Source organism: Mustela nivalis (assembly GCF_964662115.1).
Source record: "Mustela nivalis genome assembly, chromosome: 16".
NCBI classification, from domain to species: domain Eukaryota; kingdom Metazoa; phylum Chordata; class Mammalia; order Carnivora; family Mustelidae; genus Mustela; species Mustela nivalis.
Genome location: NC_139035.1, coordinates 10355185 through 10371740, shown reverse-complemented (window position 1 = coordinate 10371740; position 16556 = coordinate 10355185). Strand labels below are relative to the sequence as shown.

At 43.4% G+C, this 16556-nt stretch overlaps 1 protein-coding gene across 4 annotated transcripts in view; it reads left to right on the top strand.

Moving 5' to 3' along the window:
- Positions 1–16556, top strand: part of SMYD3 (SET and MYND domain containing 3) — a 781274-nt gene that overhangs the window by 397596 nt on the left and 367122 nt on the right. For 2 of the 4 annotated variants that reach the window (XM_082702357.1, XM_082702358.1), the window contains exon 6: positions 6381–6563. The exons of the other annotated variants lie outside the window; for them this stretch is intronic. In XM_082702357.1, the coding sequence (XP_082558483.1) occupies positions 6381–6563 (183 nt within the window). The remainder of the gene's footprint in view (positions 1–6380; positions 6564–16556) is intronic. 4 annotated transcript variants of the gene reach the window in all.

Below are 16556 nucleotides of genomic sequence, written 5' to 3'. Positions count from 1 at the left end.
TCTTCCTCCTTGCTCCAAGATGGCAAACTGACATCCTCACAGTACGTCTGGGCCCCTCTGCTTTCCACTGAGCATCTCCCCTGTGTGCACCTGCCGCCTTGAGCAGAATTAATTTTAGTGAAAGAAACCAAGTTGGAGTCCAGGAGACCTGTAATCAGTGGTTTGGTAGTAAGTCAGAACTCGGTCAGAGGCTTCTGTTTATTTTCTGACGAGAATGTGAGGCTGTTGATGAAACCTGGATTTTTAAATGCAGGTTAATGACTTTGCTGGAAGCAAGCAAGAAATTAAGGCTTTCTTAACCATACAGAGATTTCAGCTGCAGAGAGAAATGAAAATAAAAATAAATTCTTCTTGGGGTACCTGGGTGGCTCAGTCAGTTAAGCATTTGCCGTTGGCTTCAGTCATGATCCCCAAGTCCTGGGATCGAGCCTCGAGTCAGGCTTCCTGCTCAGTGGAGAGTCTGCTTCTCTCTTTCCCTCTGCGCCTCCCCCTGCTCATGCTTTCTCTCTCTCTTGCTCACTCTTTCAAATAAATAAAATCTTAAAAAAAAAAAATTCTTCTTATTCTTAGGACACATAGTGTTCATTTTTTCCTTAATAAAATCTGACCTCAAACTTAAAAATAAATGTGTTAGATACCAATCTTGTTTTCCCTTCAGCTAACTTGGGACCTTAAATGCACTCCAAGTTGCAAAAGGACCACCCGTGAATAGGCTGGTACAGCTAGCTGAATGGTAAGGACTCCATTTATAAAGAACCTTCTATTCAGGCCGTTTCCAGGACTATTAACAGTATTTTTATCAGGCCCAGAATAATTTTATCTTTGTAAGATGGTACAGTACCAGCTTAATAGGTAGTAATTTCCTTTATTAGACTTGTATTTAAGGGTGGATGAGTCATTTTCCTGATTCATTCATCAGATCTTTATCACGTATATTCTTTGTGTCATACATTGTTCTAGGTCCTAGGAGAGGATTAAAAATATGGTCCTTGTGTAGGAAGAGAAAAGACACAATTATACCAGGATACTGAATACAGTTTTATAGTATATGCGGTGTTACAGCTGGTCAGGGCCTAGATGCAGATATGCCCGCAGCCAAAGAAGGTTACATGGAAATCAGTGCATCAGAGGCAAGAGAAGGAAGCATGCATACAAGGCCAAGGAGAAGGGACCTTTTAGAACAGGGACATCATGTACGAAACAGTGGGTTCCTGAGGGATCACAGAGGGCTGGCCTCTGAGTACCAAGTCCAGTATGATGTTCTCTCTTAGCTTGCTTGAGGGGAGGGGGACATAATGCTAGTATTTGCTTTGCTGCTTGGACTGAGCTGTGCTAAGTAATCTGAACTTCCTTTTCTACCCAACAGGAACTATTGGAGGCTTTTAAGAAAGGGAGTGAAATCAGATTCTTGTTGTTGGGAAATATTTTAGTAGCTGAGCAGTAAATAGTGGAGGTTGTGGCCACTGGGAATGAGGACACTGATTGGTTAGCATTTATAAAAGAAGGTGTCGGGTTGGTGGTAAGCAGCGGGCAGTGACTGTGAGGTCAGAATCAGTTTGCGGGATATTTTAGAGGTACATCTAGAACTCAGTAGATCAAGGAATTTAGAAGGTGAACTTTGGGGACTGGGAGAATGTTGATAGCATTACATATGGGAAGGCATCATCTCTGTTGAAATTGCAACTGGGGGCGTTTTCTGGGACACCATAGCTAACCCATGGCTTTCTCTAGTGCAACTCCTGTGCTTTTGTATTATAGTTGTCTGTGACTTCCCTGGACTGTGACTTGCTCACGGTCAGGAATTTGTTCTACTTTGTTACTGTTGTCATTGTTCCAGCACCTGGCCCAGCGCTGGGCACCTACGAGGCGCTTGGTAAGAACTTGGCCTGGGGGGCGGTCGGAGGTCGGGGGAGAAGATGAGGGCACCAGGCAGTCACATAAGGATTTCCTCTGTTGAATTCTTCCTGGGTCCAACGAGGTGTTTGTTTCTGGTTGGACTCCCAAAGTCAGTTGTTATTCTCATGATATGAGCAATTTTTGCTGGATTTCCATTTTCCAGAAACTACCCAGGCTTCAATTTGACTGTTTCCTTGGCGACAACCCACTCAAGTTCTTAATGTTTTGAGGTCACACAATAAAGTGGAGATAGATACCTACGTTTTCCTTTAACTTTGGCTCTTTGAACCTATGGTTCTGTGATTTAAAAAAACACAGTAGGGGTGCCCAGGTGGCTCAGTGGGTTGATGCCTCTGCCTTCGGCTCAGGTCATGATCTCAGGGTCCTGGGATCGAGCCCCGCGTCGGGCTCTCTGCTCAGTGTAGAGCCTGCTTCCTCCTCTCCCTCTCTGCCTGCCTCTCTGCCTGCATGTGATCTCTGTCTGTCAAATAAATTAAAAACAACAACAACAATTTCTTTCTAGATTTATTTGTGATTTTCATTCATTCATTCATTCATGATACTCTGTGGTTCTGGTCTTCAGTTAAATACACTTACAATTGCCACAGGATTTGTCTGTGGCATCTTCACAGCCGGACGTCTGGTGGGCTTTTATAAATGGCTTTTGGAAGAATGATTAGTTTGCCAAAGCATTAGCAATCTTTCCTATTGTTACCATCTGCTTTTTGTCTAAAGAGACAAGTGTTAGGATTTTATTTATTTAATGGACTTTGTTTGAATCAGCTTATTTTCCCACTGTCCAAATTACTAAGGGAAAGCATGAGCATTTATTTCAGGGGCTATATCCCTGTCTTGCTTGGTGGAGCCAGAGGCAGGGAGATAGATCACTTTCATAGCCATCAAGCGCTGGTATTTCCCATCTTTTCTGTGATTAAATTTTAAAAAGAATCTCTTTGTGATCTTATTTGGTTCTGGCACGAGACCATATATCTAAAGAACAATTGTCAGTGGGATGTGTTGGCTGTATTTTTTAGTTTGTTTTCTAAAGAAGGGAAAGATAGAAGAATTTACATTTCAAATTTTTTTTCCTTGATAGGAACCTGTTATGTGCGGGGCTCTTGGGATACTTCCTCTAATTTACCATTCACACCACCCCTCCTTGAGTCCTATCTTTATAGTTGAGAACAATGTTTCCCAGAGCTTAAGAAGTCTACAGAGCTCCATTCGACCTCAGTTTTTGCAAATCCAGGTCTTCTGCAGATGGTGGAGGCTTGCATGGATGTCGGAGAGAAGCTTCTGCCCCCACAGCTCCTCTTGGGCTAGAGGGCTTGCACCTGCAGATAGAATTCATGAAACTGGAAGCCGATAGACTTGACCCCAGTTGGAGGGAGAGACTCCTGTGCTGTGAAAACCATCCCGATGGGGGCATTTCAATTCTTCCTTGGTAGCCATGGAGATCATAAGTGAATTACAGTACCTCAGTCTAGTAGGAGTTCTCATTTTGAGAAATTAATAGTCTTTTGTCTTCTCTCTGTTGATGTGATGTAGGGACTTGTAACCCCTGATGAGCTGACTTGCATGGTACAGTCCGCAGACATGACAGCAATCAGTCTTACTCCTCTTGCTGTTTAAAAATTGCAAGAAATGTGAAATGGAGGAATTCAGAAAACCATTTTGGGAATATCTGTATTACACCAAAGTATAGGCAATTTCACCTTCAGTAAATTTAATCCCTGGCTTTGGCTTTAGAGGGCAGCAATCTTCAATGAGATATTTTGTTGCCTGCTAATAACCTCAGGGATTTTTTCTGCTGCCCTTGTGGTCTTTTGAGAAGGATTCTCCCATTGCAAAGGATGCCTTGGTATAATAAATGGCAAGAAGTATCAGGAGTATTTGAGTGCTTACACCCATCTGAGATTTATTAATTTTCCAGGTTTGGGTTAACACGGTTCTGTGAACAGGCACAAGGCCTAGCAAGTAGGATTAGGATGGTTTCCAGGGCCTCTGAACTCATGTCAAGCAAAACTGGCCTGCTAGGCAGCTAAGTCCACTGAATAGGGAAAAGACTTCGAAAGTGCTTTATCTTACTGCATAATGTTTGTAAATTTTATTCAATTAATTTACAGCTGCAGGGCTCATGAGGGTGAAATTAAAGTTTTGCAAAGTTTTGATAAGGAGGCCGCCAAACAGGTTTGATTAGCAGTAGAGGTTTTGGAAATGAGTTGGCAGTGATGCAGAAATAGAAGGTTTGGATTTCAGGAGGCGCATTTGGCATTGTTGTGTCCATTTGATTAACTGTGGAAAGCCCGTGGTTTCCACCTGTCACTTCCGGCATTTCTTCTCTCTACGTCTTCTCCATGCTGACCTCTGTCATGAATAAGCATCTCTTACAGTTAAGTCTCATCAGCCAAGCGTTCTTGGAAAGCCTGTTTTATGAGTACAAGTGAGTGGGAATCTTTTTCTTTCTACACCCTGGCAACATGCACTTTTATCTTTCTCTTTGAGTTGTGGGCTTTTGAAGGTCTTTCTCCCTCTGAAGGTCAAGGTACCAGATGTCCCTTTACTTGGAGTTCAGGTCTGTCAGTCATTGCTGAAGGGTCACAGATAGAGGACACAACACAGGTTTTCACGTAAAATTAACAGACAGGGCTTTTAACACTTATGCTTGTTAAATTTTAATTTCTTTTCTTTTCTTTCTTTTTTTTTTTTTTGTGTGAAAGGAATTCTAATTGCTCTAAAACCCCAGCAGGAAATTTCACACTCCTGGAACGGGATTTCGTAGGTTATTTAAAAAGTCAGATTGGAGGCTGTCTCTTGAGAGGGAAAGAGGACACAGGACTGGGGAGCGACATGAAAGCGGCTTCAAGTCTACATGGAATGTTTTATGTCATGGGGAAAAAGGCCTCAAGGATGTTGGGAAAGTAAATACAGAGAAGTGTGCTGTGGTACATGGGAGTTTGTTGAATTCTTCTTTTTTGCTAGTGTTTTCCGGACTGTCTCCGGTGAAATGCCTTTTGTTTTTCTTACCATTTCCAATCTATCACAGACCAGTATGTGGTCACTAAGCCATGACTGGCCTGGAGCTCTGGCCCTACACACCATTTAGCACATATATTTACCAAGACCAACCCCAGCTGATGCTTTCTTCAGGGAGACAAGCCCATGATGATATGTTTGGATGTCTCAGCCTTGTCAAGTTGTCCTCAAAGTTTCTAAATGCGTATTCTTTATTCTGGTTCTTATCTCACAGTGGATCCATAAAAGAATTCCAGGCCAGTGGGATATCTGAGTAGCCCTGCTGTAGTCTTTGCCAGAAGTAATTCATAAAAATGATTCCATAAATTTGGAAATATTTATATTTTAAAGATATTTCACATTAGCTCATTTGTTTCTTCTGTGTATTTGTCCCCAAAGTGGGTCAGTCTTTAATTCCACAATTAAGCCTTGGTCTTGGAGCTGTGGTAGGTGTTCCTAAAAATGCAAAGATGAATAAAGTATTGTTCCTGCCTTTGAGAGCTTGTTACATAAGGAAGGCAACAAAATTCAACAAACTTTTTTTTTTTTTTTTTTGAGCACTTGATTTGTCTTAGGCTTTATCTTAAGCAGTGAATATTCAAAGATGTGTAATTCACAGACTTTTCTTTCTTTCAAGGAATTTCCATTTTATAATGGAGATCGAGCCAGTATCTTGTATGTTATACCAGGAGTATACACTAAATGTTTGGAAACCCTGAAAGTAGCCATGACTTATAATCGGGCAGTTTTAAAGTTTTTATAGAGGAGAGAGAAGCTTGTTTGAACTGGTCTTCTTCAAGGACAAGTAGGGATTTTTCAAATTGGCAAAGGAATAAAAAGTCAAAGGACTGTCGTGAGCAAGACTGAAGAGATGTGGTAACTCGGCTTGAAAAGATGTGACCCGTAATCAGCAGATTGGTGCGATTCTAGAATGCGCTGAGGGAGGTGAGGTTAGAGAGGCAGGAGGGGACAAGGTGTTATGGGGCCTTGAATTTCAGAGTAAGATGTTTAAACTTCGTCTTGTTCACCTGAGGAGGTTTCAGGGCATGATCAGAGTTGCGGTTGGTACTCAAGATCGTCTGAAGACTGGATTATGAAGCGGGGAGGCGAGAGGAGGGGAAACGAGTGAGGAGACTGTTAAATAATCTGAGGGAGAGATGATGAAGACTTGGCTCTGTGAATTTAGAGGAGGTGATCCAGCTAAGGACCATTGAAAGGGAAGGAGTGGGATGTGGGCAGAGAGGGGCTGGGGTGGGGGGTCAGGAGCTCAGTAACAGGAGTAAACTAAATCGCAGAGGGACGTGTTTTCCTGCGGATGAAGAGACAAATCGTTTTTCCACAAAGAGTAATATGAATTATTCTTTCAATAGCTCTGATATCCTCAAAATAATCGAAGTTATTTTAGGAAACTGGTGACAATGAAAAAAAAATTTGCCTTGGGGAAGGTAACAGGGTTTTCTTTATATTAGCACCTCAGATCTTTGACGTCGGGTTTCCGGTATAGATCTTTGGCTCTGCCCTTTGAACTCCACATATTCATGCATTCTTCAGTGTTCGTTGAAGCCTTGCCCTGTGAGACACATGGATTGCGAGCGAGGAGCTCACAGGCTAAATATGGAGGGAAGACACATCAACAGAGCGAATGGCCTGGGGTAAGTCTGCTGACACAGCCGTAGGGCCATCAGAGACACTGGAGGAGGAGAGTGTTCCTAGTCTTAGGAGATGAGTACATGTTAAGTGAAAGGAAGTAAGAGGGACCTTTTGTGACCCAGAAATGTGGAGGGTAAAAGGAGAGGTAGGCCGGGGCCAGATCCTCAAGGGCCCAGAGTTGCACGTGAGAATTTATGGTGGGGGGAGAAGGAACCCAAGAAGGGTTTTGTTGGAGGCAGTAGGAAGGGAACAACCTTAGGTTTAGGTAGCTTGCGCTGGCCACCATGTGGAGAGTGGGGTGTAAGTTCTGCCGTGGAAGTGTAGAATCAGGGAGCCCAGCTGTGAGATACTCCAAAAATTCAAGTGAGAAATGACTGGGATCGGAACCATGTCAGTAATATTGGGAATGGACCAGGAAGTTAGTATAAGGAACATGGAAAATTGACAGGACATTGAGATTGACTCAGGTCAGAAGAGGAGAGAGGGGTGCCTGGGTGGCTCAGTGGGCTAAGCCTCTGCCTTTGGCTCAGGTCATGATCCCAGGGTCCTGGGATCGAGCTCGCATCAGGCTCTCTGCTCAGCAGGGAGCCTGCTTCCCCCTCTCTCTGCCTACTTGTGATCTCTGTCTGTCAAAAAATAAATTAAATCTTTAAAAAAAAAAAAAAAAGAAGAAGAAGAAGAGAAGAGAGAGGGAGGTGTGAGATGACCCAGGGTCAGGTTTAAACTATTTGAGTGATGGGGCCACCACATTGGGCAGAAAGATGAGGACTTCAGCCGTAGACATGGAACCAGGCCCCTGAGATGTCTAGAATATTCATAAATATTTGTTAGTATTCGTGTCCAAGTGTTACAGGGAAGTTGAGTCCAGAGAGGGCTGTTCCCTGTCATCAGCAGGTGGGAGCAGATCCTGGAAACTGGCGGAGGAGTTGCCTCTCCCCCGCACCGAGCAGAGCAATTTCAAACAACCTCACTGGGTCTCTTTCTGTGGTTAAAATTTCCTAACTACCATTAAAGATAGGGAAGAGGGCAGTGTCAGGGAATTGACCTCAAGAGGCAAAAGAAGCCAATTTAAGTGTAACCGGCTGGTGTTTATCTTTGGCTTATGTGCTGGAGGAGTGCAGTGGTGCTAAAGGAGAAAATGGACGGGGGAGCCCCTCCTTTCCTGAAACTGTTTAGTTGGAGAAATTTAAAAATATGTGAACATGAAATAATTTGTCAACAGGAACAACACATTAACATAAGCTGTGCATAAAAATGCCATTTATGCATATAATTAAATAATTTTTATGAAATTTATGTAAGCCATAAATATTTTAAAAGATTTATTTATTTATTTTTGAGAGAGAGAGAGAGTGCACAAGCAGGGGGAGCAGAGAGAGAAAGGAAGAAGCAAGCTCCCCACGGAGCAGGGAACCTGACATGGGGCTCGATCCCAGGACCCTGAGATTGAGCTGAAGGCAGACACTTAACCGACTGAGCCACCCAGGCATCCCTAAGCCATATTTTCAAAAGTGTGATACAGTTCTTCGTAAACTAAGCTTTTAAGGACTGTGATGACATAAAGTAAAGTAAAAATACTGCCAGTAGCATTTTATCAAGGAAATCCACTGCCAGTTTGAGAGAAGTGTGGGTGGGGAGTGACGGAGCTAAGGAACACCCCCTTTGTGCCAGATGCTATGCCAGGAGAGGGAGGGATAAATAGGCAAAGCCCGCTAACATTTTTAGCAGTTTCTTTTAGGGTAATACCCTGTCTTCACCAAACGATTGATATGAATGTGACGCTTGACATCTGTTTAGGTTTGTGGACTTTCGTCCTTAACTGGAAGGTACAGGGCCACAGGAGCACAGCAGTTATTTTTGTTCACAAATACTATGTTTGACTGCCTCTTATTAGAAGTATAATTCTAAGCAGAATCAGCCCCTGCATCTTAAAAAATATTTGATGGAACTTCATATATTTCAAACTCCTTGATCCATAAAAGAATCAAAACGGTCCTTTAGCATATTCATCAAAGTGAAGTCTTAGCCACTTACCTGGTTTCTGGAAGAGACTGAACTTCATAATGCCTAGAATATAGATTAAATGGTCGTTTTTACTCATCTTATTTCATTTTATATTGTTTTCTACCTTCAAAGATTCTTTTCCTCCCATGATAATATTTTAAGATTGGGGATAAAAAAAGAGACTGTAGTATGCACGGGAAGTCTTTGCGTAATGTAAGCAGAGGCGGTGTTGGGGGCCTGCCTTTGGGGATTCAGACTCACCTTCTCAGAGGGCTGCTGTCCGAAAATACTCAGGAATAGAAGAAATTCAAGTCTAAGGGAAGGGTGGCAGAGCTGACCTGTTCACAGCTCGGTGGGTGACTGTCCCCTACTTGGGGGTTGGAGCAACCTTGAACTTTCGACCAGAGCTCTGGATGTGATTACTGGTCTCTTGAGCGAGGCTTCCAGCGCTGGGGCAGCACCCAGTGGGGGGCAGCCAGGGAAGCAAAACCTGCAGGCGGATGCGAGGGACTCTGCGGACATTTGAGTGACTCGTGAGGGGGTGATCGAACTCCACACGCTGGCAGGAGCACAGCTCCCAGTTGACAGGTACCTTCTGATTCCTGGGGTACCAACCTGGCTTTTTCATGTAAATGAACTCTCTCTCAATCAACATTTCTGTATTGTCTATGAAGGGTCTGCACAAAGGTTATACTAATCTGAATATTAACCCCAGTGAAACAATTAGGAAGGGTGGTGTGTTAGGTAAATGTCACTCCGAGCCTCCCAAAGATGAATAAAATGTATTATTTTTAATTACCCACTCCAGTTTTCCTTTTCTCTTGGCGTGGAGAATTGCGAGCTGCTTATCTGCGCTGGCCCGTCCATAAATATCAGCAGACATTGTGCTGCTAACGATAATTTCATGATTTAATCAGAGAGGGCTGGCTTTAGATTGCTGATGAGGTAGTGAGAATTGGCATTTAACAAGTTAATTGGAATTGGAAAGAGCTATTAAAAGGCCATGAGAAGGTCTTTCATGAAACCCTTGAATATGCTTCAGTCTGAAGCTCTTATTAAATTATGCTAAGGGTGTTTTTCCTTTCGCTTTAACTCACCCATTACGATCATCTAATCAACTTCCTGAGTATTGCTGCCGATGAAATTATTATTAACTTCATAATCGTTGGAATTTGTATTTTTTTCCCTCCAATTGTCAGTGAGTCAGTGTTTGATAGAAGACAATAGCTTTTCTCATCCCCCTGGGACTGAACCAGATCGGGGTTAGATTTTCTGTACATCTTTTTGAGTTTCAGGCTATTATTCTGGATGCTGGTGACTGTTTGGAGCGCTCAGTTTCAGTGACTGCTCCATGGCCTCTTGAAGGCATGGGCTTGCTTCTCTTGAACAGAGGGCTTTGCTGTAGTCGGTGTTGCCCCTAAGTCAGCTTGTTGCCGTGAGGAGCAGATGCACAGATGAAGTGCTTGAATTTTTCTGTCCCTTTCTACCAACTTAGAGAAGGCTGTTTTTTGCACAGCCAGTCATGGGACAGACTAATTGTTTGTGTCAAAATAAATGGTCATATTGAATATGATTTTGAAGAAAAAAATTGCCTATCAGGTCCGAGGATTTGATAAGAACTACTTTTTTTGAAGTCTTAGGTACTTGTTTTGGACCTAGATCTAAAGGCTCCATCAGTGCTTTTTAAGGCGCTTTATCAAACAGTGAATGATGAATATAGATTCAGTCTCCTAAAGATCAGTAAAGATCTTGAAACCCAGTTGATCAGATATTTCCATAAGCATAGATTAGGTGCCACTTTTCTTTTTTTAAAGATTTTATTTATGTATTTGAGAGAGAAACAGCATGAGTAGGGGCAGAGGGAGAGGGACAAACAGACTTTGCACTGAGCACGAAGCATGACACAGGGCTTAATTCCAGGACCCTAGATCGTGACCTGAGCCAAAGTCAGATGCTTAACCGACTGAGCCAGGCAGGCGCCTCTTGGTGCCACTTTTTAATTCCAGATTGTTGGCCAGATGAAGGTTAGATGGCAGTCTCCTGACGAATCACACTGGGCCAGCTGTCTGGCTGTGGCCTTTTGTTCTCAACTCAGCAGTCCCACAAAACCAAGCAGATCAAATCTGTTAGTTGAAAACTGTTGTAGGTCTCCGTATTATTCAAAGATTGAGGCTGGTTAGGACGGTGGACTCCATTTCCACTCTTCTTTGCTTAGAGACAGCCTGAAAATAGTTGGGCAAAATGGAGTTTTAGTTATTTTTAGAACTTCTTTAAAATGGTTTAACATGTATTTATGTATAAAGTTTATATTACATATTTATGTTTTAATCAAAGGATTAAAGTGTGTACATGTTTGTATATACAGACATACAGGTCTTTATAATATAATAGTGTTTCTGAAAAGTTGAATATAGGAATTTTATAATTTAAAAACCATTTTAATAGTACAAGGGAAACTTACTATCTAAAGAAGTACAGTTCCTTATTCTAAGCGATGAACATGATTTTGTTTTTAAATGTAAAAATCAGGGCAGTAAAGGCAAAATAAGTCTCCTAACATGAAAACTTTTCTAATATTTTGTTATAATTTATTTATTTTGCAATTGAAATAAAACATGACAGGACAGTTTTGAAAAGATGCATTTTTTAAAAATATTTTATTTATTTATTTGACAGAAAGAGATCACAAGCAGGCAGAGAGGCAGGCAGAGAGAAGGGGCGGGGGAAGCAGGCTCCCCGCTGAGCAGAGAGCCTGATGCGGGACTTGGTCCTGAGACCCTGAGATCATGACCTGAGCTGAAGGCAGAGGCTTTAACCCACTGAGTCACCCAGGTGCCCAAAAGATTTTTTTTTTTTGGTAAAGATTTAACTATTTATTTGACAGAGAGAGAGATCACAAGTAGGCAGAGAGAGGCAGAGAGAGGAAGGGAAGCAGGCTCCCTGCCTAGCAGAGAGCCCAATGGGGGCTCCATCCCAGTTCCCCAGGATCATGACTTGAGCCGAAGGCAGAGACTTTAACCCACTGAGCCACCCAGGTGCCCTCCAAAAGATGTATTTTTAAAGAAAACAATAGTTCCTTATTCATTGGCTTTAAACATTTAAATATTCAAGTCGTGGGCTCCTTTTACATACCAAGATATAAAATATTTTCTCCTAGAGTCTATGGTTAGTGCTTCTGTACTTTCATGAACGCCTGTAACGTAGTAGGTTCTTAGGCAGGATACCTGGAAAAGCTCGAGTAGTTTGCAGAGGACTTTTAACTTCGAGCTTGCTTGGGTTGACATTGACCCAATATTTGAAATATATTCATTGGCATGCAAGAGGTAGATGAGTGGGAAGGTCAGCCGTTGGAGGACGAATCCATCTTCTTTCTTGTTCTCCATTTACACTCTTACAGCAGACACTTGGAATTAGTGTCTGTTCAGGTACATGTGTAGATATAGTTTCCCCCCAATTGCTTATTAGTTTTTGAAGGCATGTATTTGTATCTTACTTTCAGTTTTGCTCGAAATAAAATATAAAAACAAGTCTAATCATAACTGAGAAATAAGTAGACACAGGAAGAAAGAAATAAGGCACAAATGCTACTAGAAAATTATAAGGGTGATGGGATGCAAGCGGGAAAAACTTAGTGCCAGCTGCTCTGTGTAAAAGGTAGTAGAAACTAAGCTTCTCACTCTGCAGAATTTTAATCACAGAAGTGTACTGGAAAAAGGCATAAAGTTCTTGAAGAAAACCAGCTCAAATCAGGCTTATCACTAAGAAAGGTCATGTAGTTGTGTAATGTGGTGATGCAGGTCTCAGAGCCTAAATATTTCTGCACATCCTATTGGTGTGATAGGTCAGGAGGTGGCTGGTAAACTCCAATATGGGCCGAAAATGGGATGACTGCGCAAGTTCGTGCAGACCCTCCCAGTGAGAAGTACTGGCTGGGAACTGGGGTGAGATGGGAGCAGAGGCGGGGAGTGACAATTAAATGTTGGAACAGAGGAACAAGGGGTTTTTAGATGTGTCTGCTTGTCAACACGGGAGTAACCAGAAGCCTTTGCTTTTCCAGCTAACTCGGGTCAGGCCAGTGTGGTTTGCAGTTGCATGCTGGGAAGTATGAGGGGCCTCCATTACATAGAGAGAACCATGGCCTGACAGCAGTGGAGAGGCTCCCTGGGAACCTGTGTGAGCTGACTTGGAATCCTAGAGGCAGCCTGTGCCGTGCTGTGCACTTGCTGCCTTTGCTGCCCCTGCAGGGAGCTGGGTTCCCCCAGAGCGAGGCGCACCACAGGGAATCAACAAGGTTTACAACCAACTCCCAACTTCTGCTCAGTGCTTTCCACAAACTGGGAAAATAGTGCATTTAAAGGGAATGTGTTGAAGTGCATTCTGTTTCTAGAAGAAAAACATAAGGACATCAGCGTGTTGAGTCTTTGTTCAAAAAACTGTCTCTTTCACATGTCTTGCACATTTTCTAAATATTTAAGAACTCAAGAAATGAATACTTGGTAAGGGAAGAACATTTAACAGGCCCTGTGGGGGGCAACTGTAGATTGTGTATCTATGCCTAGTACTTATGAAATGCTTTAGATTCCTGGATTTGGTATGAGAAAGTGGATTGAACATGTGAAATCAAAGACTTGGATAAGAAATTGTTCATGCACTCACAGAGAGCCTATCATTTCCTGGCCTTTGAAAAGATGGGCAGACCATTTGGCAGTTATTGTAAGTGTCTCTTCTCATAAACTGGACGTGTTGTCATATAATTGGAAGTAGGATGGAGATGATAAACACTCGCAAGAGCCATGAATCCTTTTGTTCAATACAAGATGGTTCTGGTATCTTTTTCATATACATGATCTTCTGAGGCTGGTAGCTTCTCATTAACCCATTTGGGGACTGAGCTCAGGATGACCGTGTATTCTGGCTGGGTCTTTGTGGTCCTGCTCCGAAGTACTTGTATTAATCAGAGAATCTAAAAAGTACTTCCATAAATATGGTGGACCGAGGTTGCCAGATTTCTTAGGCGGAGGATAGATGATTGCTGTTTAGAAGATTTAGACCTCAGATCGCCATTCTTCCCACTGTCGTAATTGACTTAGTGCTGATGCTTTGCAGATCTTGTCTCTCTGTTTATTCAGTTGTGCTCTTTGCCAGCAGAGAGGCCTGGACAGGAGGGTAATAAGAGACCGTCTCCACAGAGCTGCTGAGCCCTCAGCTGCCGCCTGACAAGGGCAGTTAAGGATACAGCATTTCAGGTTGTCCATTCTGCTTGCTCGGGGTTTGCCGACTGAAGAAAGCAAGCTCTAGACACAAAGCAAGGTCAAGTCACTTGAGCTAAGAGGGATAAGCATGAATGCACCTATACGCTCAGCAGCAAGCTCATCCGCATTGTTCCTCTAACATTTTGTATGTTTGTTAAATAGAAGATGCTTCTGTTGACATCTCGGTTCTGGAGAAGTTAGTGTCTGACACCCGCCAGCTTTAGTGACTCCATCCTCAGGGCATTGCCTTTCCACTTTCCATAAGGTAAAGTCTCTTACATAGTTTCCACGAAGTATGGAGGAGATGGTACCTCCGTCATGGTCTGATAGAAGCTACCTTTGTGTGAACGGCTTATCTTAAAGGAGTGTTGTTGGTTCTGGTATATGGAAGTAATGCACTGAGGGAGTGAAGTTGATGTTTCCTGTCATTTTGAGCCAAGTGGGGACATGAGGGCCCCAGAATTGCTGTACTTGATTTGACTGGTGACTTTGGTGCCTGGCCTGCCCTTCCTTTGTGCCTCCTGCTGCTGAACTCCTACCCAGGCGACAGGCATCAGCTCAGGCAACTGGCTGGTCTCCTCCAAATCTTTAGGCATGATTCGTCTTCTTAGTCTTTGTTTTCACAGAACCTATTCTTACCTTATCATTTTATAGCTGTTTGTGCTCATTGGACCCTCTTATCACATTGCTGAGCAGTGGGAAGACGGAGGGACAGGGACAAACAGGCTCCAGACTAAACGTGGAGCCGGACACAGAGCTCGATCTCAGGATCCTGAGATCATGACCTGAGCCAAAACCAAGAGTCAGATGCTTAACCAGCTGAGCCACCCTGTGTCTTAATCATTTCTGTACTTTTAGTGCTTAGCAGGATATAAGTTCAATAAGTATTTATTAAATGAACTATTAGATAGCTAAAGCCCACAAAACTCTACGAGATACAAAATGAGTATGGGGTCTTTCCTTCTACTCCAACGTCAACGTTCTCACACTTAGGTTTTTATTTTTATTTTTCCTTCCTGTTAAGGAAAGACCTATAACGTTATATTTGTGCTAGCCACGAGAAAGTCTATTCGAGAAAGAGACAGGGAAACAAATGATGGTGCTGTGCGTAGGTGATACAGTGATGTGTGCAAGGGGTTTGTGGAGGCCAGAGGAGGAGCGCCTAGTCCAGTCTGAGGGTCCAGAGAAGACTGTTTGGAGCTGATGGTGCCCGAGGGGAGGATCATCGGCTTTGGTGTGGAGGAGCCACTGGTGGGAAGTGGTGGAGACACACCAATCTGACACTTGCTGCATATTCCCAAGGCCAAGGACGAGGAGGGTGTTAGCAAGGCAGGAAGCTGACGCGGCAAGGAGGAGCCAGATCAGACAACGCGTGCGCGAGAGTCTGCAGATTTTTGTGTTGATTAGATATGAAAAATGGGAACCTTTACAAGTCTTAGGTTTGTTAGGATATGAATTTCTGCTATTTCTGGAGAAACAAGGTGTGGCTCCTGTGGTATATGACTTGAAAGTCCTGAGAGACCACCAGAATGACCTCAGTAAGTTCTGTTTTAGGAAAGAAAGAACAGGGGCGCCTGGGTGGCTCAGTCAGTTAAGTGTCTGCCTTTGGCTCATTTCTGACCCTGGGGTCCTGAAATCGAGTCCCACATTTGGCTCCCTGCTCAGCGGGGAGCCAGCTTCTCCCTCTGCTTCTGCCTCCCCCCACTCATGCTCTCTCTCTCACACACTCTCTCTTTCAAATAAATAAATAAAATCTTTTTTAAAAAGTGAAGAAAAGGGGCACCTGGGTGGCTCAGTGGGTTAAGCCTCTCACTTCGGCTCAGGTCATGATCTCAGGGTCCTGGGATCGAGCCCCACATCTGGCTCTCTGCTCAACGGGGAGCCTGCTTCCCCTTCTCTCTCTGCCTGGTGCCCTGCTTACTTGTGATCTCTGTCTGTCAAATAAATAAGACCTTAAAAAAAAAAATGAAGAAAAAACAAGGGGTGCCTGGGTGGCTAAGTCAGTTAAGCATCTGACATAATCTCAACTCAGATCTTGATCTCAGGTCCCACATTGGCCCCACACTGGGCGTGGAGCCTACTTAAAAAACAAAAAAGAAAAAAACAATTACTCTGGACCTTTGTGTATCTGCCTGGGCCTTGAAGGATGAGTCTTTGAACTACAACCCATAGGTATCTGAAAGTGTGGAAAGTTATAGACTATGGGAGCGAAGACACTCTCTAGAGGTTCTGGGGAAGCACAAAGTATCCAGACATCCACTCTGCGTCATAATGATGTGAGCTGTAACTAATGCAGTGTTGTGAGGTGAGCAGAAAGAAGGACTGGCCTTGCAGTCCTCACCACATCATTTCTCACCACGCAAGCTCAGGGAAGTTACGTGACTTAGTCAAGGCTGCCTAGGCCAGATGGCTGGGCCTCATTCATAGAGTTGGTGAGGGAATTCAAGGTTGTGGGGAATAGAAGGCCCGTGGCTCAGAGCATGGCCCATGAGGTCTCTTTCTCTTCATCAGTTGCGGTGTAAGATTATCACCAGCTTTATGCTGGCATTTTCCCATGACCAGAAACAATGTGAATATTAAAAACCACTGCATAATCCTAGGGGTCTTTCCCATAGTTGCTCCTGTGAGAGGGCTTGGAGAAGTCTCTGTGATGAGAACACTGCACTCTCCCTGGTATGTTCTTTCCCGACTTGTTGGAACCTCCCTTCCCAGTAGTTGTTGGGTTTTGGTGTTTGTCAC